The sequence below is a fragment of the Amia ocellicauda genome, chromosome 17 (genome assembly GCF_036373705.1).
Source record: "Amia ocellicauda isolate fAmiCal2 chromosome 17, fAmiCal2.hap1, whole genome shotgun sequence".
Lineage (NCBI taxonomy): Eukaryota > Metazoa > Chordata > Actinopteri > Amiiformes > Amiidae > Amia > Amia ocellicauda.
In genome coordinates, this window is record NC_089866.1 from 28,658,168 (window position 1) to 28,685,556 (window position 27,389).

Sequence of the window (27,389 nt, forward strand, 5' to 3'; positions counted from 1 at the left end):
TATCTATTTAAGGGGTACCACCACCTAGTGGTCCCTTTTGACAATTACTTGTTGCAACCTGCTGTACTCTTGCTTAGTTCTAAAACAATTCTGATTGGTTGCCTTTGGTCACATTGCAAGGTCAAAGTGCAGTCGGCCATTTTACACAGAAAAATAATAGAGAAAGCATCCTTTCAACTTGTCTTTGCAATCTTCTTCAATCTGCTCGTGTTAAACCCTGGAGAAGCTTTGCTTGTAAGTAATATTGTTTATATTATCAGTTAGCTGCGGGTTCTGTTCATATTTTGTAATTCCATTGTTTATTTAGTTATGCTGTGTAGATAAGCAGCTGACCTCATTGTTACATGGGTTGCATAGTTATTGAATGTAGTTAAACTGTTTGATGCAACGTGATTTAGTAATCATACATTTTTTTAAAGGTAATGTCTTTAAGTTGTACATTGTATACTTACCGGTATTAGCATTTTGTACAACCGATGTATGGCGTTTAATTGAGAATATTGTTTCTATATTTGTCATTGCAGTTCACAAAATAATAGGATCCAGTGTTGTGAGAATGTACATGTTACTCAGGACATTCAAGTAAACATCCCGAACTTTACTTCAGCGCCTGGGTCTTCATTCAAGTCTTGCAATATTAATCCTTAGTGTTTAGCTATCTGTCTATTCATGCAGAGCCACGCATGCGGGAGACAATAGTGAAAAGCAAAGTCACGGCAGGTTTATGCAGTAGTTCTGGAATAACAAGTTACTGTCTCCGTTTGCTATCATCCTTCATCTTCACGCCCCCTAGGTTTACAGCACACAGGATGGACAGCAAAGCACACACGGAAGAACAGACAGCTCAATCTAACACAGAGATGCAGCAGACAGCCATGGCTTCACCAGCTAAAACATATACGACCAGGTCAGTTGCAAGTAGCTCTTCAAAGAGCTCCAGCAAATCCTCTGCAAGTATGACAGCTGCCAAGGCACGTGCCAGAGCTGAAGTAGTGCGTGCACGTTCTTCCTTTCTTAAGAGAGACTGAACTCATGGTTGAGAAGGCCCAATTGAAAGCACAATTGAAATCTCAATTGGCTGTAGAGGAGGCACGCACAGAAGCAGCTCTAGCTACATTGCAGCAAGAAAAAGAATATGCAGCCGCCCTTGCCGAAGCAGAGTTCCTGGAATCTGCAGCAGCAGAATTGGATGACGGAGAATGCAGCAAAGACATTGCATCTATCCCTCGTGAATCAAACGAGAAGAGGACAATCCATTATGTCAACAGTCATTCTGCAATGCACACCAGTCAGCCATCTCTGCTTCAACTCGAGCGCTTCACCCCATCTCCTCACTCATGCTACGATTCTCATACTGTGCACCACCCAGTGTAGCATCCAACTGACACTGGTGTCAACAGACAGAACACTGCTCCAGTCCATAATGATGTACCAGCCAGCCATAACAGAGTGCACGGTGAGAACCAGTCAACCGCCCATCATGACTTCACCACTCATCCGCACAGCTCCTCAGCACTCAAGACAGGTCAGCGTTAGGATGGAGGTGCCGCAGTTACCTGCTCCTGACTACAGCGGCATAAACGACATAGCAAGATACCTGGCTCGTCGCGAGCTTGTACATTCCGGGTTCACCAAATTCGACAACCGCCCTGAGAGCTACTGGGCATGGAAATCTTCCTTCAATAACACCATAGATGGACTCCAGCTTACCCCCAGTGAAGAACTCGATCTTATGACTAAGTGGTTAGGCCCCCAGTCGTCAGAGCACATAAAGAGGATCAGAGTCGTCCACATCAGCGACCCTACTGCTGGACTTAAGAAGGCATGGTTACGTCTGGAGGAGTGTTATGGCTCACCCGAAATCATTGAAAAAACTCTATTTGACAAGCTGGAGAACTTTCCCAAGGTCAGCAACAGAGACCCTATAAAACTCAGAGAGCTCGGTGACCTGTTGAGAGAGGTGGAGTCAGCAAAACTAGAGGTCTACTTACCTGGACTCTCATACCTTGACACTGCTCGGGGCGTGAAACCCATAGTGGAGAAGTTACCATATGGGCTACAAGAGAGATGGATTGCTCAAGGCAGTCAATACAAACTTCAGCACCAAGTTAATTTTCCTCCATTTTCTTTCTTCATCAATTTTGTAAGCAGAGAGGCCTACACACGTAACGACCCCAGCTTCACGCTCAGCTCACCCAGTGCTGCTACAGTGAAACATGACGGCGCAGTGCAAAGGTATGGACACCCTAAAAGCCTTGTTTCCGCACACAAAACAGAGGTCACTTCCACCTTTACCTCTAGTACTGCAGAGACCCCTAACAACAAGTCAAGTGTCGACAGACAGTGTCCTATTCACAGAAAGCCTCACCCCCTCAAGCATTGCTGAGGGTTCAGAGCCAAGACACTGGAGGAGCGCAAGATGTTTGTTAAAGAAAATGGGATATGCTTCAGATGCTGTTCATCAAGCAACCACATGGCGAAGGACTGTAAAGTAGCTGTTCAGTGCAAAGAGTGTGACAGCAGTGGACACATTGAAGCCCTTCATCCAGGACCAGCACCATGGATAGTAGATGGCACGGACACAAAGCATGGCGGGGAGGAGAGAAGTGAATCATTACTAGCCATTAACTCCAAGTGCACTGAGGTTTGCAGAGAAGGTGAAAGCTCCCGTTCCTGTTAAAAAATTTGCCTCATCAAAGTGCACCCTAAAAGTCAACCCAACAGGTCAGTGAGGATTTATGCAATACTCGATGACCAGAGTAATGGATCACTCGCACGGTCCGAGTTCTTTGATCTTTTCAACCTCAAAAGTGCAGACTCTCCTTACACTCTACGAACGTGCTGGAGTTACTGAGAGGTCTGGGAGAAGGGCTACTGACTTCATCACTCAGCCTTTAGATGGAAGCTGCACTGTGCTTCCCGCCACACTTATTGAGTGCAATGACATGCCAGATGATAGGTCAGAAATACCAACACCAGAGGCTGCCAGTCACCACCCTCATCTCAAATCTATCGCTCACCTCATCCCGCCACTCGACCCAGACACTCAGATTCTCCATCTGCTTGGCTGTGACGTCCTCCAGGTCCATAAAGTGAGAGAACAGCGAAATGGACCCCAGAATGCTCCTTAAGCCCAAAGACTCGACCTTGGCTGGGTAGTTGTAGGTGAGGTCTGTCTAGGCTCAGCACACAAGCCTACAGCAGTCAATGCTTACCGGACTCATGTTCTGGAGAATGGCCGCCCTTCTTACTTCAGCCCTTGCGAGAATCACCTTCTACTGAAAGAGAAGCCAGTAAAGAAGAACACTCCACTCTACTCAATCTCTCCTCAAACCTCTCACATTTTACACAGACCAGCTCCTACCTTAGAAGGCTGCTCACTTGAAAGAACCATATTCGAAAAGACAGAGGATGACAACAAGGTTGCCCTATCTATTGAGGACAGACTGTTTATTCAGCTAATGGACAAGAAAATGTTCATTAACGATGCAAACAGTTGGGTGGCTCCCCTTCCATTTTGGATGCCAAGGTCACACATCCCTAACAACAGAGGGCAAGACATGAGTCGTTTTGCTTCTCTCTGCCGCTCACTGGAGAGAAGACCTGAAATGAAGGACCACTTCATAAGTTTTATGCAAAGAATCTTCGATCAAGATAATTCCGAGCTGGCTCCAGCACTGCGAGATGGAGAAGAATGTTGGTACCTACCCACATTTGGAGTGTATCACCCACGTAAGCCAGGCCAGATAAGGGTCGTTTTTGATTCCAGCGCTCAACATCTTGGCATATTGCTCAATGATGTGCTGCTGACAGGACCTGAACTAAATAACAGCCTGGTAGGAGTCTTGATGCGCTTTCGTCGAGAGCAAGTGGCCAACACAAGTGATATAGAACAGATGTTCCACAGCTTCATCGTCAGGGAAGATCACAGAAACTTCCTCCGCTTCCTGTGGTTCAGAGACAACGACACCACCAGAGATGTGACTGAATACAGGATGAAAGTTCACGTATTTGGCAATATCCCCTCTGCTGCGGTTGCTATCTACGGGCTCAGGAGAGCAGCTCTGCATGGAAAGGCTGAGTTTGGAACAGATGTGAGGGACTTCTATGTTGATGACGGACTAAAGTCACTCTCCTCTGCTCCCGAAGCCATCAACTTGATCAAAACAGCCCAAGATATGCTTGCCATCTCAAACCTGAGGCTCCATAAAGTAGCTTCAATCAGTCCCGCTGTTATGCAAGCATTTCCCTCAACAGACTACGCAAAGGACTTGAAAGATATTGATCTAGATGTTGACTCCCTGTTCAGCGTAGTCTCGGGCTGGCATGGGACCTTAAGAATGACACTTTCACATTCCGTGTTGCCCACAATGAGAAATCATTCACACGCAGAGGCATCCTAGCAACAGTGAATAGTTTGTTTGATCCCTTAGGTCTAGTAGCCCCCATTACTATACAAGGGAAACTCCTTCGGAGAGAACTCACCCATGGCACAGTTGACTGGGATGCTTTGCTTCCACCTGAGAGAGAAGCAGAATGGAACACCTGGAAGAATTCACTTCAGGACCTTGCACAGTTTGAGACCTCTCGTGCCTACACTGCAACCTCACTTTGCAATGCTCGACGTAGAGAGATTCATGTCTTCTCAGATGCCTCCATCAAAGCCATTGCAGCTGTGGCGTATCTCAAGGTGATAGATGTACATGGTACATGCCATGTTGGTTTCATCATGGGGAAAGCAAAGTTAACCCCCCTGTCAGTTCACACCATTCCCAGGTTCGAGCTAGGTGCTGCTGTCCTAGCAGTAGAAATTGCAGAGCTGATTGTGAGTGAGTTGGATATTCAACCCGATGCCCTGGAGTTCTACACTGACAGCAAAGTGGTGCTGCGGTACATCCATAATGAAACCAGGAGGTTTTACGTATATGTCAGTAATCGGGTGCAGCGTATCAGGACGTTTTCTCACCCGCGGCAGTGGCTTTATGTTGCAACCAACCTGTCCGCAGCTCATCTCTCAGACACCAGTAGGCTCTCTGGTCCCGCTTTCCTATTGCATTCTGGGGAGACGGACACTACAGAGAAAAACACATACGACCTCATTGACCCTGAGGTTGACATAGAAGTAAGAGTCCACACCACTACATGCAGCGACTCACACAGTAGCCTTGACTCTCATCGCTTCGAAAGATTCTCCACATGGAAATGTCTCATAAAAGCAATAGCATCCCTAATCCACATTGCTCAGTCTTTTAAGTCTGCCACAGTGAAGCAAAAAGAAGAGTGCAATGGGTGGCATCACTGTTCAAAGCCTCCAACACCTGATGCTTTGTCGCTAGCTAGAGATGCTGTCATTCAGTGTGTACCAGAGGAAGCATACAGGATGGAGATCTCCTGCCTGAAGAAAGGAAAATACATTCCCAAAACCAGCCCACTGAGGAAGCTTGACCTGGTGTTGGACAGTGAAGGGCTCCTGAGGATAGGTGGTAGACTTCTGCATGCTGAACTTGACATGGCAGAGAAAAACGCCCCCTCATAATTCCTGGCTGTACTCACGTTGCCACTCTACTTACAAGATACTACCACGAGAGAGTTATGCACCAGGGCAGTGTCCTGACTGAAGGCACCCTCCGTTCAGGTGAGATATGGATAGTTGGAGCCAGGAAGTGTGTTATTAGTAACCTACGTAAGTGCATCACCTGCAACAAGCTTCGTGGGAGAATGGCATAGCAGAAGATGGCGGACCTACCCCGAGATCGACTAAGCACAGAACCACCTTTCACCAACGTTGGTCTGGATGTGTTTGGCCCCTGGAACATATCAACTTGCCGCACCAGGGGTGGCGATGCAAACAGTAAAAGGTGGGCAGTGCTCTTCACATGTCTCAGTGTGCATGCTGTTCACATCGAGCTTATTGAGGCAATGAACACTTCCAGCTTCATCAATGCACTCCGACGTTTCTTTGCGATACATGGGCCTCCAAAGCTAATCCGCTCAGACTGCGGTACAAACATCAAAGGGGCCTGTAAGGAGTTACAAATACTACTAGAAGACACCAATGAACCCAGTATGCAACGCTACCTCAGTGAAGAAGGATGCATGTGGATCTTCAACCCACCTCACTCCTCACACATGGGAGGAGTGTGGGAAAGGATGATCGGAGTTTCAAGACAGATCCTAGACTTCATGCTCTCACAGATCAGCCCTTCATGTCTCACTCATGAGGTGCTCTCTACTCTCATGGCAGAAGTGACTGCAATTATCAATGCAAGACCTCTCACACCCATCTCCACCGATGGGGAGTTACCCTTCCTCCTGACTCCAGCCATGATCTTGACAAAGAAGATCTGTACTCCTCCTCATGATAATGCAGACTTGCACTGCCAGCAGTGGAAGAGGGTCCAGCATCTGGCTAACATCTTTTGGACAAGGTGGAAGCGAGAGTACCTCTCTACACTTGAGAGTCGCAGTAAGTGGCAGGACAGCCAGCCCAATATCAAGGAAGGAGACTTAGTTCTGCTGAGAGACAACCAGTCAAAGAGAAACCAGTGGCCTATGGCACTCGTCATTAAAGCCACTCCCGACACCGATGGAAAGGTCGGGAAACTTGAACTTAAGGTCACCAAGAGTGGTACTGTAAAAACCTTTTTCAGACCTATTACAGAAGTAGTTGTTCTTATGTCTTCTTAAGCCTTTAATGGTCACTGCAGGTATAGTTGTTCATATGTTTTCATACATTTTATACTTTAATAAAGGTGGTATTGTGTTCAATACCAGGCGGGGAGTGTCATGAAAGGATATCTATTTCAGGGGTACCACCACCTAGTGGTCCCTTTTGACAATTACTTGTTGCAACCTGCTGTACTCTTGCTTAGTTCTAAAACAATTCTGATTGGTTGCCTTTGGTCACATTGCAAGGTCAAAGTGCAGTCGGCCATTTTACACAGAAAAATAATAGAGAAAGCATCCTTTCAACTTGTCTTTGCAATCTTCTTCAATCTGCTCGTGTTAAACCCTGGAGAAGCTTTGCTTGTAAGTAATATTGTTTATATTATCAGTTAGCTGCGGGTTCTGTTCATATTTTGTAATTCCATTGTTTATTTAGTTATGCTGTGTAGATAAGCAGCTGACCTCATTGTTACATGGGTTGCATAGTTATTGAATGTAGTTAAACTGTTTGATGCAACGTGATTTAGTAATCATACATTTTTTTAAAGGTAATGTCTTTAAGTTGTACATTGTAACTTACCGGTATTAGCATTTTGTACAACCGATGTATGGCGTTTAATTGAGAATATTGTTTCTATATTTGTCATTGCAGTTCACAAAATAATAGGATCCAGTGTTGTGAGAATGCACATGTTACTCAGGACATTCAAGTAAACATCCCGAACTTTACTTCAGCGCCTGGGTCTTCATTCAAGTCTTGCAATATTAATCCTTAGTGTTTAGCTATCTGTCTATTCATGCAGAGCCACGCAAGCGGGAGACAGAATAAGAATAAGAATAATTTTGAAATACACTGTTCGTTAATATCACCTCCTAGTTTTAAACTACTACTCCAAAACATTTTTTGGTTTAACTTTCTAATCGTATATTTAAATCATGATTATATAATCATTTTATTTTATCTATGTATTATTTCCTTTATACATAATTTAACAATTTCTACAACTGTCTAGCTAACATCACATGTATGCACCCGCCGCTGCTATATTTTTCCAGTTGTCTTGACTCCGCCTTTAACTCAGAGTTCTGGGACTTCAGCGCTTCAACACTTCCGCAAAAGCGCACTCTTTTTTACACTCCGTAGAAGGGAGCATTGAAGGGTGCAAACAGCTCGATTAGGCTCCTTCACTCGCTCCCTAAAGGTTTGGGACACCCCTTAAGATGGCCACCGTAGTACCTCCGCCCCACAAGGGAAGGGAACGAGGGAGCAAGTGTGCGAGGAGGCTGAGGAGATATCGATCAGGCATTAATCAAGATACCATTCATAAAGCCTACATTAAAGTTTACAAGTGTACACTCTGAGGCTAGTGTATACGTTGCTCGCTATGTTTTATTGTATGCTGTAGTTTATTATTAATATGCTATGCTTTTATCTTGTTGGTGTTCTCAGAAGAAGGGTCATTATTGCCCAAGGTGGCGGACACAAAATCTCGCAGTGAATAAGATGGATGATCGGACATTTAGTGCATAAATGTGTTTATTTCTGTGGGGTAGGGCCAGTCCCTGAGCTATGATACTGACACGCTAGTCTAATACAGACCAGATGCGTCAAAGCTTTATTAATTATTATAATTATTCGTTCTACTCTGATACCGTTAAACACAGGGAAATATATATCTATTTAAAAAATGAAACTAGATTGGTTTCACTACTCTTATTGGCTTGCCTTGATTTTGATTTTTAGCCGATATGTTTTGTCAATGTGATGCTGCCTCCGTTTGTTATAAACTTGAACAGCATCACATTGGTCACCACCAAATTACATTTTTTATGTATATAATTTTAGTTATTAATACATCATAAATAACAAATACAGTACCAATACTTTAAAAACTGTAATATACATTAATATACATATATGTACACTCAGTGATATTGATCATCTCATGCTTGTAAACGCTTGCATTGATTTCTCCCTCATTCGCTCTATTGCCTGTGTATGACAAGCCAAATCTCATCTCTATCGAACTGGTCACCCAACATCTCCACCATGTCACTTTGGTATATATTTTTTTGCAGAGTGAGATTTTTTTTTCTGGTATATGATATATCCACATTGGTATACGAATTGTTTTTTCTTCTATGTGAAATATCGACTTTGGTATGTGATTTATATTTTTGTGCCATATGATATATACATTTTGGTATATGATTTTTTGTTTTTCTGCTATATGATATATCCCCTTTGGTATATTAATTATTTTTTCTATTATGTGATATATCCACTTTGGTATATGATTTCTTTTTTTGGCTCTATGATATATCCATTTTGGTATATGATTTCTTTTTTCCGTTAATTTTGAATTGAACTGCCCTTCATAGTCTTTCACAGTATAAAGCATGCTTGACTTCTGTATAATATGTGTCTTAATGGTCTGAATGTTTCAGATGTATTACCTCCTTTCTATATGTAATGAACGGTTGTAATATGTCTCAGAGGTAGCAGGTGAGAAAGCTGTAACAATATTGGTGTTAAGATTTCAATGTGAATTTGATATAAGAAAGTAAATTATGTTGGAAAATGTCACTCTGTTCACTTATTATGCCCCTTTCAAAGGGTTTATATAAAATGTGGCAGATTTCCACTTTCTGTGCTTCTTGAAATATAAGTGAAGTGATCTGGTTACAGAAAAAATACTTTAACAACCCCTTTGCAAGTGCATAATCTTGCCCCTTGTAAAAATCATTCTGATTGTGTCTTTTTCATGTGTTCAATTTTTTTTAATAAGCAGTTCATGGTCTGCCTAAACACCTCTTCATACTTTACCAGTTTCATATGTACAGATTCATTCTGGAATGGCAGAATTTCATATTATCAGCATTCTTTGTTTTGCATATGCCCAACAGCTGAAATTGTGCAGAAACTGTGCAGTTCTGAATTTCCACACTAGATAATGTGGCTGAAGCTAATTTTGAACCTTATCTAAATTTGTACATTAAAATTTGTTATGTTAAACTTGGTTAATGTTTAGCCTTTCGTGTAAGGTACTATGAAAACTGGGGGATTGGGGGCTTTGTAACACATGGTCTCATAAGTTAATGGGTTATTTTTGTTAATATTAGAATTTCATAGTATTCTGCAGTTAATGTGTAGGAGTCTTAAATAATGCATCTTTCAGCTGAAAGGAGCTGAAGAATACAAGCTTTCAGACTCATTGAAGCCCCACCACCCCCTTGCCTGTCAGTAATGCATAAACTCCTTGGCTTCCAGTCAACTCCAATTGCAAACAAATGGGAACAAACAGCCAACACGCCCTTTGTTGTTTTGTGACTTTATTGTAAGTAAAAACATGCATGGTTTGTTGATATAAATAACTATGAGTGTGTCATCCACTGCTAAACAATGAGGAGGTACCAGGATGGACAGACTGCAGGTTAAACTAAACCGTCATCCTGGGGTCAGAATTAATAGCAACATTTTAGAATAATCTAGCTTTCCTGTTATGCATCTCTGCCCTGATCTTATCGCTGAGGGTGTTGGAGCTACAAGGGTCTGCTGTGGTAGACAGGATAGAGTCAAGATAGCATTAATAGGAGCTCCTATTTAGGGATATCCTGTCTTTCAGCAGCATCTTATTGCTGGGAGGGGAGTGTGCAGCCATTCCTGGCAGTATCGGTGGGCCAGGTGGGCAAGTACAGCTAAGTACATTGTAGAAAATGCAAAGCTGATGTAAAATGTTTGGAGCCACTGTTAGGAGAGTCCAGTTAATAGAACGGAAAACCATAATACTTCCAGTTATGCAGGGCATAAAACAATGATTAATGCAAATTTGCATATTTCCAAATGAGGTGTCCACAATACTTTTATTACCCCCATAAACCCTGTTTCCTCAGTGGTGTTCATACATTGAGCATGTGCATTGTAGCTTCACATCCCACCACCTCCCCAGCCCTCCCAACTGCTCCTTGGCTTATTCTCCGTAAGTTACGGGAGGCTGGTTCGGTAGTCTGGACCTGGCGCTAGACTGTCATTCCCTCAGTCAAGCGAGTAAAGCCAAACCTGTAGAAACAATGACGATCACTCACACCGGTTGTACACTCCTGAAGTGTTATTTCGTGTTACACATATGCAATTTTGAATAACACATTATGAGAAAAATCAAGCTCTTAGTCTGAAATCATCAAATGTGTGGGCATTCAGAGAAAATAACGATAATTTTAATCATGGTCCAAACCTAGAGCTGCTTTTCCATCTAGAAAAATGTTGTAGAATGTGCTAGTAACAGAAGATAACTAACCATAGAAAAAATCCAAATACTAATGTCAAACATGGATTTTCATTGTCTCGTGATATTGTAAAAATCAATAATTTCTGCTATCAATGGGTATTACTGTATGTGAAACTTCAATACATGACAGATTCTGAGGTGTTTTAATAAATGTGCAAACAGTATACAAAGACAAAATAAAAACTTTGACCTCATTCACAAATCACAACTCATAAACTTGTACCGAAGCAGGCTTTTATTTATGAGCAGAAAAAATTGCAAATAAAATAACATAAACCATGATTAGTTTGTAATTTTGATTTGATATAGTACTTAGGGCAGGGGTGTCCAACCCTGGTTGGTGATTCCACAAAAAATCCTACACTATACACTATATTAGCAAAAGTAATAAAAAGTCTCCCTTCATCGGCAGTCAATATCAGTGGCCCTATGTGATGTGTGGTTTTTTAGAAGATTACACTGATTGCCACGTATAGTCCCAAGACATTTTGGACAACAGTGAATAGCAAGTGTTGATGGAATACAGAAGTAAAATGCTGGTCTTGGAGAGTGACAGGGCATCCTGGTTTTCATTCCAATCAAGCTATCCATTACATAGCTGGTCCAATCATTGGCTTAATTATTCAAGATTGACATGATCCTTATCCAATGACTAAAGCTTCCTGAGTTTCTCTGCGGCCAGGGTTGCAAAGCGCTGATGTCTGTAATGGTAACATAGGTAGCCACACTAGTTTGGACCCATGACAGTTCAACATCGCTAGCTGTTGAGATATGACTCTGAATGATGACTGAAATTAGAAACGTTTGTCATTTCTCCTTTGTTATATATGTCTCACAGAAACAGACCTTTGAAGGCATGACTGGTTTCCATGTAGCACAGGAGCAAACACTAAGTGACCAGATAATGAAATGCCAGCCCTGCTCACTTCCTCCAACTTTTTTTGGAGAGGTTTTTCCGGTTTACTTATTTATTTATTGTTTTGGCTATATTCCTGATTCCTCTTGCCTGGCTGCCGCTGAATTAGATGAGAGAGGATCACAGACAAGAAGCTTCTCTGTGTGTGGAGGATGAGCAATGCTTATTCCAACCCAGATCATCCTCCCCACACACAAGGCCTCTGTTCACCGTGGCTGTGGCCCCCACTCTCAGCCTTGTGCCGGGGATGTAGGAACACTCCCCCACCACTGTTGTTAGCGACCTAAATGCAGCTCCTGTCATTTCGGTGCAGAGTGCCAATTCAGCAACACACATACACTGTGCCTGGTGCATTGATCTATCAATACAATAAAGTGAGTTAAATACGTTTTGGGTTACTGCAATGCACTTTTTCCCAGTGTATCACCTAGTTATGCAGGACATGACCAGCAAGGAATATGCAGTTACACTTATACACATCCATAGCCACCATAGTGTCCCTTATAAATGTGATACTATTCACTTAAATTGATTATGAGGATGCTTCAATGGGAACTTCTGGGAATATTACACAATATATATACACTCACCTAAAGGATTATTAGGAACACCATACTAATACTGTGTTTCACCCCCTTTCGCCTTCAGAACTGCCTTAATTCTACGTGGCATTGATTCAACAAGGTGCTGAAAGCATTCTTTAGAAATGTTGGCCCATATTGATAGGATAGCATCTTGCAGTTGATGGAGATTTGTGGGATGCACATCCAGGGCACGAAGCTCCCGTTCCACCACATCCCAAAGATGCTCTATTGGGTTGAGATCTGGTGACTGTGGGGGCCAGTTTAGTACAGTGAACTCATTGTCATGTTCAAGAAACCAATTTGAAATGATTCGACCTTTGTGACATGGTGCATTATCCTGCTGGAAGTAGCCATCAGAGGATGGGTACATGGTGGTCATAAAGGGATGGACATGGTCAGAAACAATGCTCAGGTAGGCCGTGGCATTTAAACGATGCCCAATTGGCACTAAGGGGCCTAAAGTGTGCCAAGAAAACATCCCCCACACCATTACACCACCACCACCAGCCTGCACAGTGGTAACAAGGCATGATGGATCCATGTTCTCATTCTGTTTACGCCAAATTCTGACTCTACCATCTGAATGTCTCAACAGAAATCAAGACTCATCAGACCAGGCAACATTTTTCCAGTCTTCAACTGTCCAATTTTGGTGAGCTTGTGCAAATTGTAGCCTCTTTTTCCTATTTGTAGTGGAGATGAGTGGTACCCGGTGGGGTCTTCTGCTGTTGTAGCCCATCCGCCTCAAGGTTGTACGTGTTGTGGCTTCACAAATGCTTTGCTGCATACCTCGGTTGTAACGAGTGGTTATTTCAGTCAAAGTTGCTCTTCTATCAGCTTGAATCAGTCGGCCCATTCTCCTCTGACCTCTAGCATCAACAAGGCATTTTCGCCCACAGGACTGCCGCATACTGGATGTTTTTCCCCTTTTCACACCATTCTTTGTAAACCCTAGAAATGGTTGTGCGTGAAAATCCCAGTAACTGAGCAGATTGTGAAATACTCAGACCGGCCCGTCTGGCACCAACAACCATGCCACGCTCAAAATTGCTTAAATCACCTTTCTTTCCCATTCAGACATTCAGTTTGGAGTTCAGGAGATTGTCTTGACCAGGACCACACCCCTAAATGCATTGAAGCAACTGCCATGTGATTGGTTGGTTAGATAATTGCATTAATGAGAAATTGAACAGGTGTTCCTAATAATCCTTTAGGTGAGTGTATATTGCTTTCAATGCTTGATTGTTTAATAGTTCATGCATTTGCCATACATTTTTTGCTATATATACACTCACCTAAAGGATTATTAGGAACACCTGTTCAATTTCTCATTAATGCAATTATCTAACCAACCAATCACATGGCAGTTGCTTCAATGCATTTAGGGGTGTGGTCCTGGTCAAGACAATCTCCTGAACTCCAAACTGAATGTCTGAATGGGAAAGAAAGGTGATTTAAGCAATTTTGAGCGTGGCATGGTTGTTGGTGCCAGACGGGCCGGTCTGAGTATTTCACAATCTGCTCAGTTACTGGGATTTTCACGCACAACCATTTCTAGGGTTTACAAAGAATGGTGTGAAAAGGGGAAAAACATCCAGTATGCGGCAGTCCTGTGGGCGAAAATGCCTTGTTGATGCTAGAGGTCAGAGGAGAATGGGCCGACTGATTCAAGCTGATAGAAGAGCAACTTTGACTGAAATAACCACTCGTTACAACCGAGGTATGCAGCAAAGCATTTGTGAAGCCACAACACGTACAACCTTGAGGCGGATGGGCTACAACAGCAGAAGACCCCACCGGGTACCACTCATCTCCACTACAAATAGGAAAAAGAGGCTACAATTTGCACAAGCTCACCAAAATTGGACAGTTGAAGACTGGAAAAATGTTGCCTGGTCTGATGAGTCTCGATTTCGGTTGAGACATTCAGATGGTAGAGTCAGAATTTGGCGTAAACAGAATGAGAACATGGATCCATCATGCCTTGTTACCACTGTGCAGGCTGGTGGTGGTGGTGTAATGGTGTGGGGGATGTTTTCTTGGCACACTTTAGGCCCCTTAGTGCCAATTGGGCATCGTTTAAATGCCACGGCCTACCTGAGCATTGTTTCTGACCATGTCCATCCCTTTTTGACCACCATGTACCCATCCTCTGATGGCTACTTCCAGCAGGATAATGCACCATGTCACAAAGGTCGAATCATTTCAAATTGGTTTCTTGAACATGACAATGAGTTCACTGTAATAAACTGGCCCCCACTGTCACCAGATCTCAACCCAATAGAGCATCTTTGGGATGTGGTGGAACGGGAGCTTCGTGCCCTGGATGTGCATCCCACAAATCTCCATCAACTGCAAGATGCTATCCTATCAATATGGGCCAACATTTCTAAAGAATGCTTTCAGCACCTTGTTGAATCAATGCCACGTAGAATTAAGGCAGTTCTGAAGGCGAAAGGGGGTCAAACACAGTATTAGTATGGTGTTCCTAATAATCCTTTAGGTGAGTGTATATCAATAATTGTTTTATGGAGTGCAACGGAATTGGTTTGTTATGGTTTTCCTGTTGGAATGCATACTACTTGGCATTGGATAGGCTAGGCTCTTTTTACTTCTCTTCTCACAAAATTACTTTAATTTTCCTTTTAGTTTCTTTCCTTCGGTAAATGCAGATATGACACAATCATTTCCCACAATCAAGGCACACCAAAAGTCTCAGTGCAATCACAATCAAGCAATACAGATAGATAAACCATGGTAAAGCAAAGTTAAAGCTTGATATCACCATGGTCAAACTATAAGAAAACAAACACATCTACCTTTGTAAACTGTCAGTCTTACCTATCAGTTCAGCTTTGGGGTTTATTTCCTTCTGATACCATTTCATTTATACAGCTAAACCTATATTACACACCAGGCCATTGCCATATCAGCTACTCATAGTGCCTGTTGGAAACCCATTAGTGTTCTACTGCTGTGTTTCATATTCGTGTAATCCCTTTCACAGGTAGTCTAGAATAGTTGGCTTGGTAAATGTCTGCATCCTGATTGGCTGACAGAATCTGGCTATTTTAAGGACTGGAGTTGCCCACCTTTGTATTAATTAGTCCCCACTATACATCCTGGTTGCTCTGCGTCAGACTGATGGGGTGATGAGGTTGCTTGTGTTGTATAGGGTTACAACACAAGGTTACACTTTGACACAAAAAACTAGTCCAATTAAATTTTTCCTTTCCCTGTTTTTTCTTTTCATGCAAAGTTCCTTGTAAAACTGAGTTCCTTTCTACTCCTGATTTGCCGACACATGGACAAGTCACAAATAGTTTCGTTCATATTGCACATACTTTCATCATTCTGTACAGTTTCTTCAAAAAGTACTTGTATCCTGTGGGTGGTGTTTGTTTGAGAGAGCACCCACTACTGGATCCTGACTACACCACCCTCTATATTCTAGTTGTCAGGGGGAAATGCACAATATTATGATTTATATACAGCAAGTCCCTTCAAATAAATGAAGTAAATCGATACTGGAAATACCTATGCCTCTACTTGGTCTATTAATGAGAGATGTTAGTGTTCTGAGGTTTGCTTTCTACTATTTAAAAAAATGTCAACACGATAATTTTACGTCCTACTGAGAGTAGAAAGAGTCACCTTTTGAGGTAAAATAGTGTTATGCTGGGGAGCAATTTGTGGAAGTGGAAATTCACACCCAAACTGGTTTCCCCCAATTTTCTTGTCCTCAATATCTTTGTGAGCGTTTCCAGGCTGGTTTTCTATTATTTAAAATAATTTCCCCAAAACCATTATTGCTCCCTTTGTTAGTAGTAAGGGTCTAAACCTACAGTAGTTCTATGCTGGGGAGCTATTTTTCGAACTTTAAATACAGGTGTTCTCAATGCCACAAGTTTGTGTCTTAAATTGCATTGGGGGTCCTCTTCCTCTGCCTCTACCTCTACAAGGTAGAAAGGTAGATTCAAGTTACATTCCCATGAAAGTATGTAGCTGATCCCCCAGACCACAAACTAGACAAGAAGAAGGTTAGCTTGAAGTTGAAAAGACTGTGTAGAGCTGTATTGAACTGAAATGTAGGTATAAAAGAGAATTATTGATTTTTAAATTAGTGGAAAGTATGCCTCAGAACGCTAATAAGACTTATTTAATGACTAAATGGAAAAATAGGGTAAACTAATTTGGGTATATATTCCCAGTTACACAACTCCCCAGCATGAAACTACTGTACATTTTAAGAGGACCCTTTCTCCTATCAAAAAGACAAGGAATGTTTTTGGGGACTTTTAATTTTTAATTATTAGAATGCAGACCTCGGAAAGCTCACAAAGCAATTTAAGACAAGAAATTGGGGAAAACCATGTGTATTTTGACTTCCAAAAATTGCTCCCCAGAATAAAACAACATTTTTTCAAATTATCGTAGTGTTTTTGTACATTTTTCCACTGACCTGTCTTATGTAAGCACTAGTCATTCAATTAGGAAATCATTCGTGCACAGTCCCCACAGTAGGGGGTTTAACTTTAGTATAGAATTGAATAAAGAACCAACTTCTAAAAAGTCAAATCTAAACAGATTGTTAGTTCTATTAAGATTCAACTAAGTAACTGAGAACTCGGTTGGAACAAAAACCACTGGTTTACACTATATGTGTAGGCCTGTCTGTTTATTCAGCTATAGTACAGCAATGAATATTGTTTCTATTTATCTATCTATCTCACTCTCTTAAACTGTTGAAAAGTGATACATGCAAACCATCCTTTTGTCTATACTGGCACACCTTCATTTTTTTAACTTTCCTCCATTCTAAGTGACAGATACAGATTTACAGATTTTATTTTTCCATTTGCAACACAGGTGAGGCTCGATTTGTTAAAGGTTATCCAGATCACTGATACAATGTTTCAGTTAAGTTATTTGCTTTGCATTCCTTTGGTGATGGTATAAAGTACATCTACTCTCTATCAAGTGAATAACACTGATAATCTCGTTATCATGGTACCTGTCAGTGGGTGGGATATATTAGGCAGCAAGTGAACATTTTGTCCTCAAAGTTGATTTGTTAGAAGCATGAAAAATGGGCAAGCATCAGGATTTGAGCGACTTTGACAAGGGCCAAATTGTGATGCTAGATGACTGGGTCAGAGCATCTCCAAAACTGCAGCTCTTGTGGGGTGTTCCCGGTCTGCAGTGGTCAGTACCTATCAAAAGTGGTCCAAGGAAGGAAAAGTGGTGAACCAGCGACAGGGTCATGGGCGGCCAAGGTTGACTGATGCACGTGGGGAGCGAAGGCTGGCCCGTGTGGTCCAATCCAACAGACGAGCTACTGTAGCTCAAATTGCTGAAAAAGTTAATGCTGGTTCTGATAGAAAGGTGTCAGAAGACACAGTGCATCGCAGTTTGTTGCGTATAGGGCTGCGTAGCCGCAGACCAGTCAGGGTGCCCATGCTGACCCCTGTCCGCTGCCGAAAGCATCTACAATGGGCACATCAGAACTGGACCACGGAGCAAAGGAAGAAGGTGGCCTGGTCTGATGAATCACGAGTTCATGGTGTTGACTTGGTCTCCAAATTCCCCAGATCTCAATCCAATCGAGCATCTGTGGGATGTGCTGGACAAACAAGTCCGATCCATGGAGGCCCCACCTCGCAACTTACAGGACTTACAGGATCTGCTGCTAACATCTTGGTGCCAGATACCACAGCACACCTTCAGAGGTCTAGTGGAGTCCATGCCTTGACGGGTCAGGGCTGTTTTGGTGGCAAAAGGGGGACCTACACAATATTAGGCAGGTGGTCATAATGTATGTCGGTGTATACCATCATCATATTCACATCATAATGAAACTAACACCAATTGAGCCAATAGCAGACTTTGTTTTGTAGATTATTTTCCTTAAGATTTGATTGGTGTCCTCTAATAGAGGTAGAGGAGCATGTGCTTTTTATTTTTTGTTGTCAGCATGCCTACAGCTGTGTGCTGTGAAAGACTAATGTTCTCAGTTCATTCCGGAGGGCTGGGGAGTGTCGAGAGAGTTCAATGTATGTTCGCAATAGTACAGATAACACACAATGGTTGAGGGGAATGGACAAAGTGCGTCTGCTCTTGACAGAGAAAGGAACCTTGTATAAGTGTAAGTACCCTGGACATATAGAAACATCCAATATGAATGAGCAGGGCTGGGTGGATTGTGAGATCATGTGAACAGAAGACTGTGGTTATATAACTGAATGAAGTCCACTTGCCTTATACTTTTAGTCATGATTTATGTAAATTAGTTGAATACAGGTATTATAGTGTACTAAGTAAAAATGTTTCCAATCAATCCTTATGATGAGCAGATAAATCTGTTGGTTTGTTTCCCCTCCCCCAGCTAATCCTCAGATTTCAAAAACTACAGTTTTATACCCAGTCAGTCACCCCTTGCCATGTAATATTGTTTTACACCCTAATAGAGTTATTTGTGTAGTACAATTACAGATCAGTCTTAAAAAAGTGTCAGCTTTTGAGGGTTTACAGTGTCTTAAGCAGTAGAAGTCTATACTCAGCGTATAGTCCAGACAGTGCTAGTTCCAATCTGGCCTAAACAGTGCTGCCAGGGCTGGGTGGGCTGGAGTCAGCCAGGGTTTTGTCAGCTTGTTGCTAAACCAGGTCTCTTGTGGTTTACTGCTAACCTTCTTAGAAAAACATCACTTGCACCAATAAACCAGAATTGTCCAGTAGAACTGAAGAAATCATCACACACTGGCAAGAGTTCCATTGACTGCGTTCACTGTCCAAATATGCAGTTAGCCCCTGAATGGAGCCATTGCTGGGATAAGTGAGACATTTGGAAGATGAATAGGAAAACACAGAACCCCACCACCCTCCTGCCCCCCCCATTTCTCACCACCCCTCCCCATCCCTACAAGTCATTCCACTTTTGGGTGCAGCAGTTAAATCAATCGCCTGCTCCCCCCTTTACACCCCCCCGCCTTCCTGACAGGTGCCTTTCATGAAAAGACCTCCAGTGCAGAAATGGCAAGCTGTCAAATGCCACAGAATGGAGGGTGAAGAGAAACAGAATGAGGAGAAGTGTGTGTGTGTGAGTGTTGGGGTGGGTGGGGGGGGGAGTTCGGGGGCAGTTGATGGATAGAAATGGATAAAACATGCAGCTGCTCCTCGGCAGCATGCGATGAGAAACAACAGAATGTTTAGTGTGAAGGCAGGCCCAGTCAAAGCCAGGGTGTCAGGGCAAGGGGAGATTTTTGTGTGTGTGTTCCAGTAAGGGCTCTGCTCTCACATTCTGAAGGCCCTTAATACTCTTGTTATTTCTTTGAATCAAAGAGACACTTGTGGCCCGTAGCAGACAGAGTAGGGGTGGCAGGGCAGGCAAAACAACCTGGCTGCACAGCGGGAGATGCTGCAGCCTGCTGGTCAGAAACCAGAACTGCAGCTCTAGACTTCTGAAGAGGTTCCCATGGAAAGTTCAGGGCTGGCACCAGCATTGTGTTGGTTTTAGGGAGAATCAAACCAATCCATCGATTTTCCATTTGTATAGGCATGGAAACAGCTTTAAATTGTCATTTAAGGGCTTTAAAACATTAACATTTTTGTTCTCATCCATTTTAAGTAGTTTTTAAGTAATTTCTTAAAAATGGGAATGAAAGACAGACAAAGCATGAACAACCTATGCTTTTGTATTTCTATTTAATAATGTTTGATATTCAGGGTTTATATTGCAAGGACTTTTTTTTTTAATGCCAACAATACTAATTATGCCAATATAAAATACACTACTGGGACAATGCTTAAAATGTTTGATATTATGTTGACGTATCAGTTACATTTATCGATATAATCATTTAACTTTAATTTCTTAAACAGTAAAAATAAAATAATAAAATAATTATTGTTCTGTGTGTTTGATAACAGCAATTCTATTTCTACAAGTTATAAAAACAATACGAATAATTTATTTCTAAAAACATAAAGCATGGTAGATAAAACATACATATGCAAACTGAAAATACAAATACACATGGAAAGAGGCATCTATTAAATATTTTTTCAGGAATGTAGTCTGACGAGTTTGACCTTCCTGATTGAGCTCTTCCGGGTTAAGGGGACGGAGAGGTAAACAGACTGAAACGGGTAACCTCTTTCTATTCATCTAATCAATTATGTTTCATGTATTTAAATATTGCGAATTGGTTTCTTTTCCGTTGTGGGTCTGTTAATTGCTGGGTGTCCTGGTTCTTATGGCATCACATCAAATAGTTGGGTCCTTTTCAGAGGGGCGGGGGGTGGAATCAAAAATGTCAAAGATTGTGTTGCTTCCTGAAACTAGGTTTGACATCTGTGCTGCTTGTCTGGAAGCAAGAAAGTCGCAGTTACTGAACTTTAGTAAATTAACAAAAGTCATCCTGGTTTAAACAGCTGTAGTCCCACTGTAAAAAGAAAGTCATTAAAAACAGCTAGTTGTGTGGCGTTCAAATGAAATTAGATGTTTTGCTGCGGAGTTCCCCACCGTCTTACTCTGGACGCTGGTGGTAGTACATTTTTTAGCCCTGGATGTGGTTGAACGATAGCCTACTTTGTTGAATAATTATCATGTATGAATTCTTTAAAATATATGTTTTCCTTTCTTTGTAGGCTACTAATTCAATAGTATATAGAGATAGTGTCTTAAGTTACATCCCACAATAATAATACAAATATATATATATATATATATATATATATATATATATAAATAATAATTACCCGACTCTTTTTACCCGAGAACTACATTGAGATTTCAAATTGAAAACAAGTTGTGTGGCGCTGACAGATACAAAATATATATTGTAATAATAAATATTAATAATATCAAATAGATTTTTAATTTTTAAAAGTTTGAAAATTAATAACAAGTAAATACACAGAAGCCTTAATTTATGTATGTTATATTTTGGTGCTGACGATATTGAGTAATTTATTATACTAGGCTATGCTATATAAATACTTTTTTTATAGTTGGTTTATAGTTTACTGCCACCTGATGGTGGTATACATTTCTAATGATGATAATGATGATGATTAATAATAGTAATAATATATTCCTTAGCAGACAGCCTTGTCCAGATATCTCTTTATTTTATTTTCAGACATAATTTATACAGCTGATTTTTGTTGCAGTCTTGGTAAAGTACCTAGCCCTAACTGCCACTCCACACGCCTGCTTCTAGGAGTTGGGAAATTTGAATTGATTTAAAAAAATATATATATATATATATATATATATATATATATATATATATATATATGAAATGTCCAGCTTGTCCAGCTGTATCTGGATTTTATTTTAAAAGAGTCAGATATCAGTTTGTCCACAAACATATCACTAGTTCAAGGTCTAGAGGAGAGGTACAAATTGGGGGAAATCCTGTTACAAATTATTTTTTAATTAGTACATTGGAAATATATTTTGTCTCTCTGTTACCTGGATTATGGTGGGTGGGGCCTGTTATTTCTGTACACAGACTTGTTCTCTCTGGTATTTTTTGGGCCAGAAATACTTCTGGTCAACTAGGGCATAAGTGTGTCTGATTAATTTTCTGTTTCTGTAGGACAAGGGTTGACAAAGCCACTGTTTTTACTGAGGAGGTACATCTCTGATGTGTGTATTACAGGTTAATTAATGACCTGGGTGCTTTCACCAACCAGTGGTGTGTGAGTGTGTAGAGTATGCCTAGATAAGGAGGGAGATTTAACTTTTTTAATGTGATGATCTGGAGGTTTTAACAGAGTAGTGGGTTCAGTTTTTATATTGGATATGATTGTTGTTGTGCTTTTAGTTTGTTTTTTATTCATGTTTTAATTTGGATTGTTTTGATGATTAATTATGAAAACTATTTATGTAAATATATAAAGGGGATTAAAAGTCAAAGTCTCTTTCTCTCTCTCTCTTTTTCTCAACTTCTTGGTTTATAAGTGAATGTATATGCATGTGGGTGTTCATATCTCCCTATCTGTGTCTGTACAAAATGTACCCCCTGCAGACAGATACAGACAAACACTACATTTGAATACCCAGCATATACGTAAACATTAAACAAGTAATTGGATTGGATCTTATCGTAGTGATCAAACTATTCAAATTAGTATAAACATATAGCAGTGTTTTTGCTCCATGCTTAGCATTTATTGCAGTCATGTTCATACTGTGGCAGCTGCCATTTCAAACCAGTGGGTTCAGCCAGCTATTCGGTGTTGTTTTGACATTAAGGGCTCTGAGGTTGTCTCCTGCTGACAGTCATGTGTTCTTAATCATTCCAGGTACAAAAGAATGTGGGCTGAGCAAAGAGGCATTCACGTGGATCAGTCAGAACTGCTGTGCAAAGATGGCTGCGGTTACTATGGCAACCCCGCATGGCAGGGCTACTGTTCCAAGTGCTGGCGTGTTCGCACCCGCAGCACGCAGCCTGACAGACAAGAATATGGGTAAGATGTCACCTTTCCTCATCCAGCTTTAAACCATCAGCAATGCAGCTTTTCCTGTTAGATGGCAAAACCAGCCTTTTTAGACGAGTTGTTCAGTGGAGCTCCTGATGTACAAGTTTTGAGCATGAAATGGCCTAGTCATTTCTTACTGCTCTGCACGATTTGCTGTGCTTGTTGAGTTGTCGGTGCAGAATGGCAGCCACACTGCTTCATGGGATGCTGTACTTCAATGGTTGATGATTGAGTTTGGAAAAACACTAGACAATAGACAATTATAGTTATTATTAAACAACTGATTCCTAGAACGTAAAAATAACCAGAGTTTCTTGTTAAGGCACTGTGTAGAAACCCATTCACAGGGAACTCTTTGGAACAAGCCTAGTGTGTCTGAATTACAAGCAGCAGGCAATAAGGTCACCAGCCCAATACTGAAAATCATTACAGATTAAATATTAATAGGAATGCCCCTGTCAGCTAGACATTCCTTCCTGCTTTTAGGGATTGTTTGACAAAAGGACTACAGTAAAGGAGTGCAGAATACTACTGCAGAACAATCAGGTAAAACAATCGTAAATGTGTGCGTATTCCATGGAGAACACATTGGAAAAACTACTAGTCTTTTTTATTTTATAGAATACGAAGAGTAATAAAGATTAAAGAGACAATCCAAACTTAACTCTGTTGAAAGCAGAAGTCTCATATTATGAATTTCTCTAATATATTCAAATTCTACAACCTTGGCATATTTCTAAATTCTGCATGGTACAGGGCAGCCAACACCAAGCAGTTAAACTGTCATGATTTGGCGACTGGTATATCTCTAGCCCTGACAGGGATGCTATCTAACTTCTTTAACAGGATTGCATTAAGAGCCTAATTGTCTATGGATACTCATGTGGCTGCATTTTGAGTTTATTTTATTATATTTAGCAGATTGTTTAATTGAAGATATTTCATAGGGGCTTTACGCAAAACATTCTAATTGAGAAAATAAGCTGTAATAACTGCCATCACTCTCCACCAATTTTGTAAAATCAGGCCCTTAACCTTTAACCTTAAGGAGCAGGATGTGAATATTGCTGAGAAATGTGAGAGCCGCTTGTCTTAAACAAACGAAGCTACACTAGTGATATATAACAATATTTTGTGGAAAACCCTGCCTTATCACCCCCTGAAATAACAGACCTCTGCCCCTCCCACTTGCATACCACTTCTTGATTTTATCTCTGGGCCACAGCTGCACTTCCTGCCACATAGGGTGCAGTTATCAGAGCTGACTGATGGGAAGGTCTTAAAATCTGTTGTTTTTTTAATCTCACACTTCTTGCAAACAGTGGAATGTAGGCCCTGTTTTGGTATCCTTCTATCAAAGCTTTATTTTTGCTTCAGGACATCCCTTAGACATAAGTTAAAAAACAACAACATACCACTACTGCAATATATAGGTAGTATTCTAGTGGAATAGCTCTGCATATTCCCATAAAATTCTAGTGGTATGTTTTTCTTACAATAGTGATTTCACTTTAGGATCAGTGGATTTCAACATTAATTATTTAACTGTTACAACTGGCCTTTAAAAGGTCATCATTCAATTTAATCTGACTCCCAATACATGTTCACTGCATTGCAAGTCAAGGAACGGAGAGTTTGTGTACTAAATACGATGGTTTTCATATAATATGCTGTAAATGTTGTCAATCCTAACACTTTGCACATTCTCGCATCGGGTTATGTGGCTGAATCAGCAGAGAGACCTTCCTGTTGAGTCTTTCTGTTATGGACTGTTACATTATTACAAAAGGTGAAGTGATAACTTAATCTTATGGAAGCATATAGAGGACTTAATTCAAATGACAATGCAAAATGGAACGTCATTATGCAATCCCACAATTGCATAATCATTTTCCAGTTATGCACACATTATTTGGGACAATAATCCCATTTGCATTTGCATTTCCATATTCTAGTACGCACATTCGCAGACAATATTAAAATGTAAAAGCAAAAGCCAATTGCAATTACATTTTCAAAAACTTCACCCGCTTTATGGTGTACTTTATTCACATGATAATGTATTTGAGAAAATAGAAAAACAGCACCCCTCTTGGCAAATACATGTCCTAGCTCTTACGCCGTTTTCTGGACAAACTGGAAATGCAAATGTCAAATCCTATTGTAAACGCATGGTCAAAGACTGCTATTACAAATGCATGATCAACCCCGCTTCAAGGTGGACTCTATTCTGTTAATAATGCAATTATGAAATAAGAGGAACAGCTCCCCTCTTTGCAATTAATGTCATACCTCTTACGCCATTTTCCGGACAAAATGTAAATGCAATGTCAAACGCTATTGCAATTAAATGATCGTGCTCTGCAGACCCCTAACCTTCAACCTCTGGACATGCCCACACAGGACTGAAGCGCTGCCATAGGTCAGCGGTGTCTGTTCGCTGTTCTCTGCTCTGTGGTCTGTGTGCGCAAGAGAAGCGTTTGATTTCAAATATTGATACACACCCGGAAATCAGACGCTCCTGTTTAATGTTACTCTCGCTTTATTTATTTAAAATAAATCTGAATACATATGATGACACTATTGACTGTAAACACTTTAAAGGAAAGTAAAATTAGAAGTGGATGTGCACTGTATAGAGTAGGTCCTGTTGGCTAATTTCTTATATCGATCATGACCTAGTCTACCCAGCTAACACACATTACGTTGCTACACAAATATCAGCCCTTGTGCCAAATCACTTTTGACTTCAGAATTAAATACTGTGCAAACATAGAGCTTAACTCACATTAATTGCACCTATTATATGGCACTGAGCCACGGTAATGAGTTTATTTTATACTTTATATTTTATACTGTCTGGTGTAGTCACCCTGGATAACGGCATCTTCCCTTTAAAGTGTTTACTGTCAATAGTGTCATCGTATTTATTCAGATTTATGGTAAATAAATGAAGTGAGAGTAACATTAAGCAGGAGCATCTGCTGGGTCTGCATCAATACTTGAAATCGAGCGCTTCTTTCATGCACACAGACCACAGAGCAGAGATAATAAACAGGGACCGCTGACCAATAGCAGCGCTTCAGTCCTGTGGGTGTGTTCAGAGGCTCAGAGATTCAGAGGTCGAAGGTTAGAGGTCGGTAGAGCACGATCATGTATTTGCAATAGCGTTTGACATTGAATTTACATATTGTCCGGAAAACGGCGTAAGAGGTATGACATGCATTTGCAAAGAGGGGCACTGTTTCTCTCATTTCACAATAGAATTATTAATTTAATAAAGACCATCTTGAAATGGGGTTGATCATGCGTTTAAAATAGCAGTCTTTGACTATGCGTTTACAATAGCATTTGACATTTGCATTTCCATTTTGTCCAGAAAACGGCGTAAGAGCTAGGACATGTATTTGCAAAGAGGGGTGCTGTTTTTCTATTTTCTCACATACATTATCATGTGAATAAAGTCCACCATAAAGTGGGGTTTATATTCATATTTTTGAAAATACTATTGAAATTGGCTGTTACATTTACATTTTAATACTGTCTGCCAATGTGTGTACTAGTATATGGAAATGCAAATGTCATTATTGCATTTGCATTTTGTCCCAAATAAGGGGTACATAAATGGAGAATGATTATGCAATTGTGAGATTGCATAATTATGTTCCATTTTATATTATCATTTGAATTAAGTCCTCTATATGCTTCCATATAATCTGACCTCACATTTTCTTAAAACATTCATGTGTTTTTTAGTTGTCTCAAGCCATCGTAGCTGGCTTTAACTGGTTCAACTTAGTAACTTTGTTTTTAAAAGGGCCATATTGTATTAAGATTAATCTCCAAGTGTTTGTCCTTTTTTCATAATCTTTTCATTTTATACATGAGTGTGAGTGAGAGAGAGAGAATTCTGTGTTAATGTCACATTCCTGTTGCTGTCCACTCAGCCCCAGCTCCTGCCCCAGCCCAGCAGGGGGGGCGCCCCTCACCTTTTCCAAGTTCGAGGAGAAGAAAAATACGGAAAAGGGCCGTCGGGTCAACACCATGAGGCGGTTGTTCTGGGGCTCCTCCCCTTCCCCCCCAAAGAAAGGTGAGATATTGCCCTGTACCACCTCCACATTTCACTATGTAACTGATCCACAATTTAGGAAAACTTTATACTGCTCAACAAAATGGACTGTGTTTCTACTCATAGTTCAGGTCATTTTCTTGTAGTCTTAAAAAAACAACAAAAAAAACAGTACTCATATTAATATTTAGGGCTCCTTAGTGATACTAGACCCTAAAAGCCGAAACACACAGCACAGGTTAATTAAATAAAAAACGTACTGCTGAAAGAAAAATAAACCACATAATATTTGTTTTAGGAAGTGATGACTATCGATGATCATTATCTGATCCACTGCTATTATGATTTCCATTAAAGGAATTGCATCCTTTGAAGTT

At 40.9% G+C, this 27,389-nt stretch overlaps 2 protein-coding genes across 4 annotated transcripts in view; both read left to right on the forward strand.

Moving 5' to 3' along the window:
* On the forward strand, window positions 1–9,682 carry LOC136712312 (uncharacterized). Of its 2 annotated transcripts, none has more exons than XM_066688810.1 (2): window positions 1–234; window positions 794–9,682. In XM_066688810.1, the coding sequence occupies exon 2, from the start codon at window positions 5,734–5,736 to the stop codon at window positions 6,685–6,687; it is 954 nt and encodes a 317-aa protein (XP_066544907.1). In that variant the 5' UTR covers window positions 1–234; window positions 794–5,733; the 3' UTR covers window positions 6,688–9,682. The 2 variants fall into 2 exon arrangements, with proteins under 2 accessions (XP_066544907.1, XP_066544906.1); XM_066688809.1 differs by having other exon boundaries at window positions 794–5,731.
* Window positions 6,916–27,389, forward strand: part of LOC136712311 (rab5 GDP/GTP exchange factor) — a 26,055-nt gene continuing 5,581 nt past the window's right edge. Inside the window, exons 1-3 of one of the 2 annotated variants that reach the window (XM_066688808.1) lie at window positions 6,916–7,029; window positions 22,767–22,931; window positions 26,891–27,033. In XM_066688808.1, the coding sequence (XP_066544905.1) occupies window positions 22,777–22,931; window positions 26,891–27,033 (298 nt within the window). In that variant the 5' untranslated portion in view covers window positions 6,916–7,029; window positions 22,767–22,776. Of the gene's footprint in view, window positions 7,030–20,514; window positions 20,601–22,766; window positions 22,932–26,890; window positions 27,034–27,389 lie in introns of those variants that run through there. The other variant, XM_066688807.1, reaches the window with a different exon arrangement.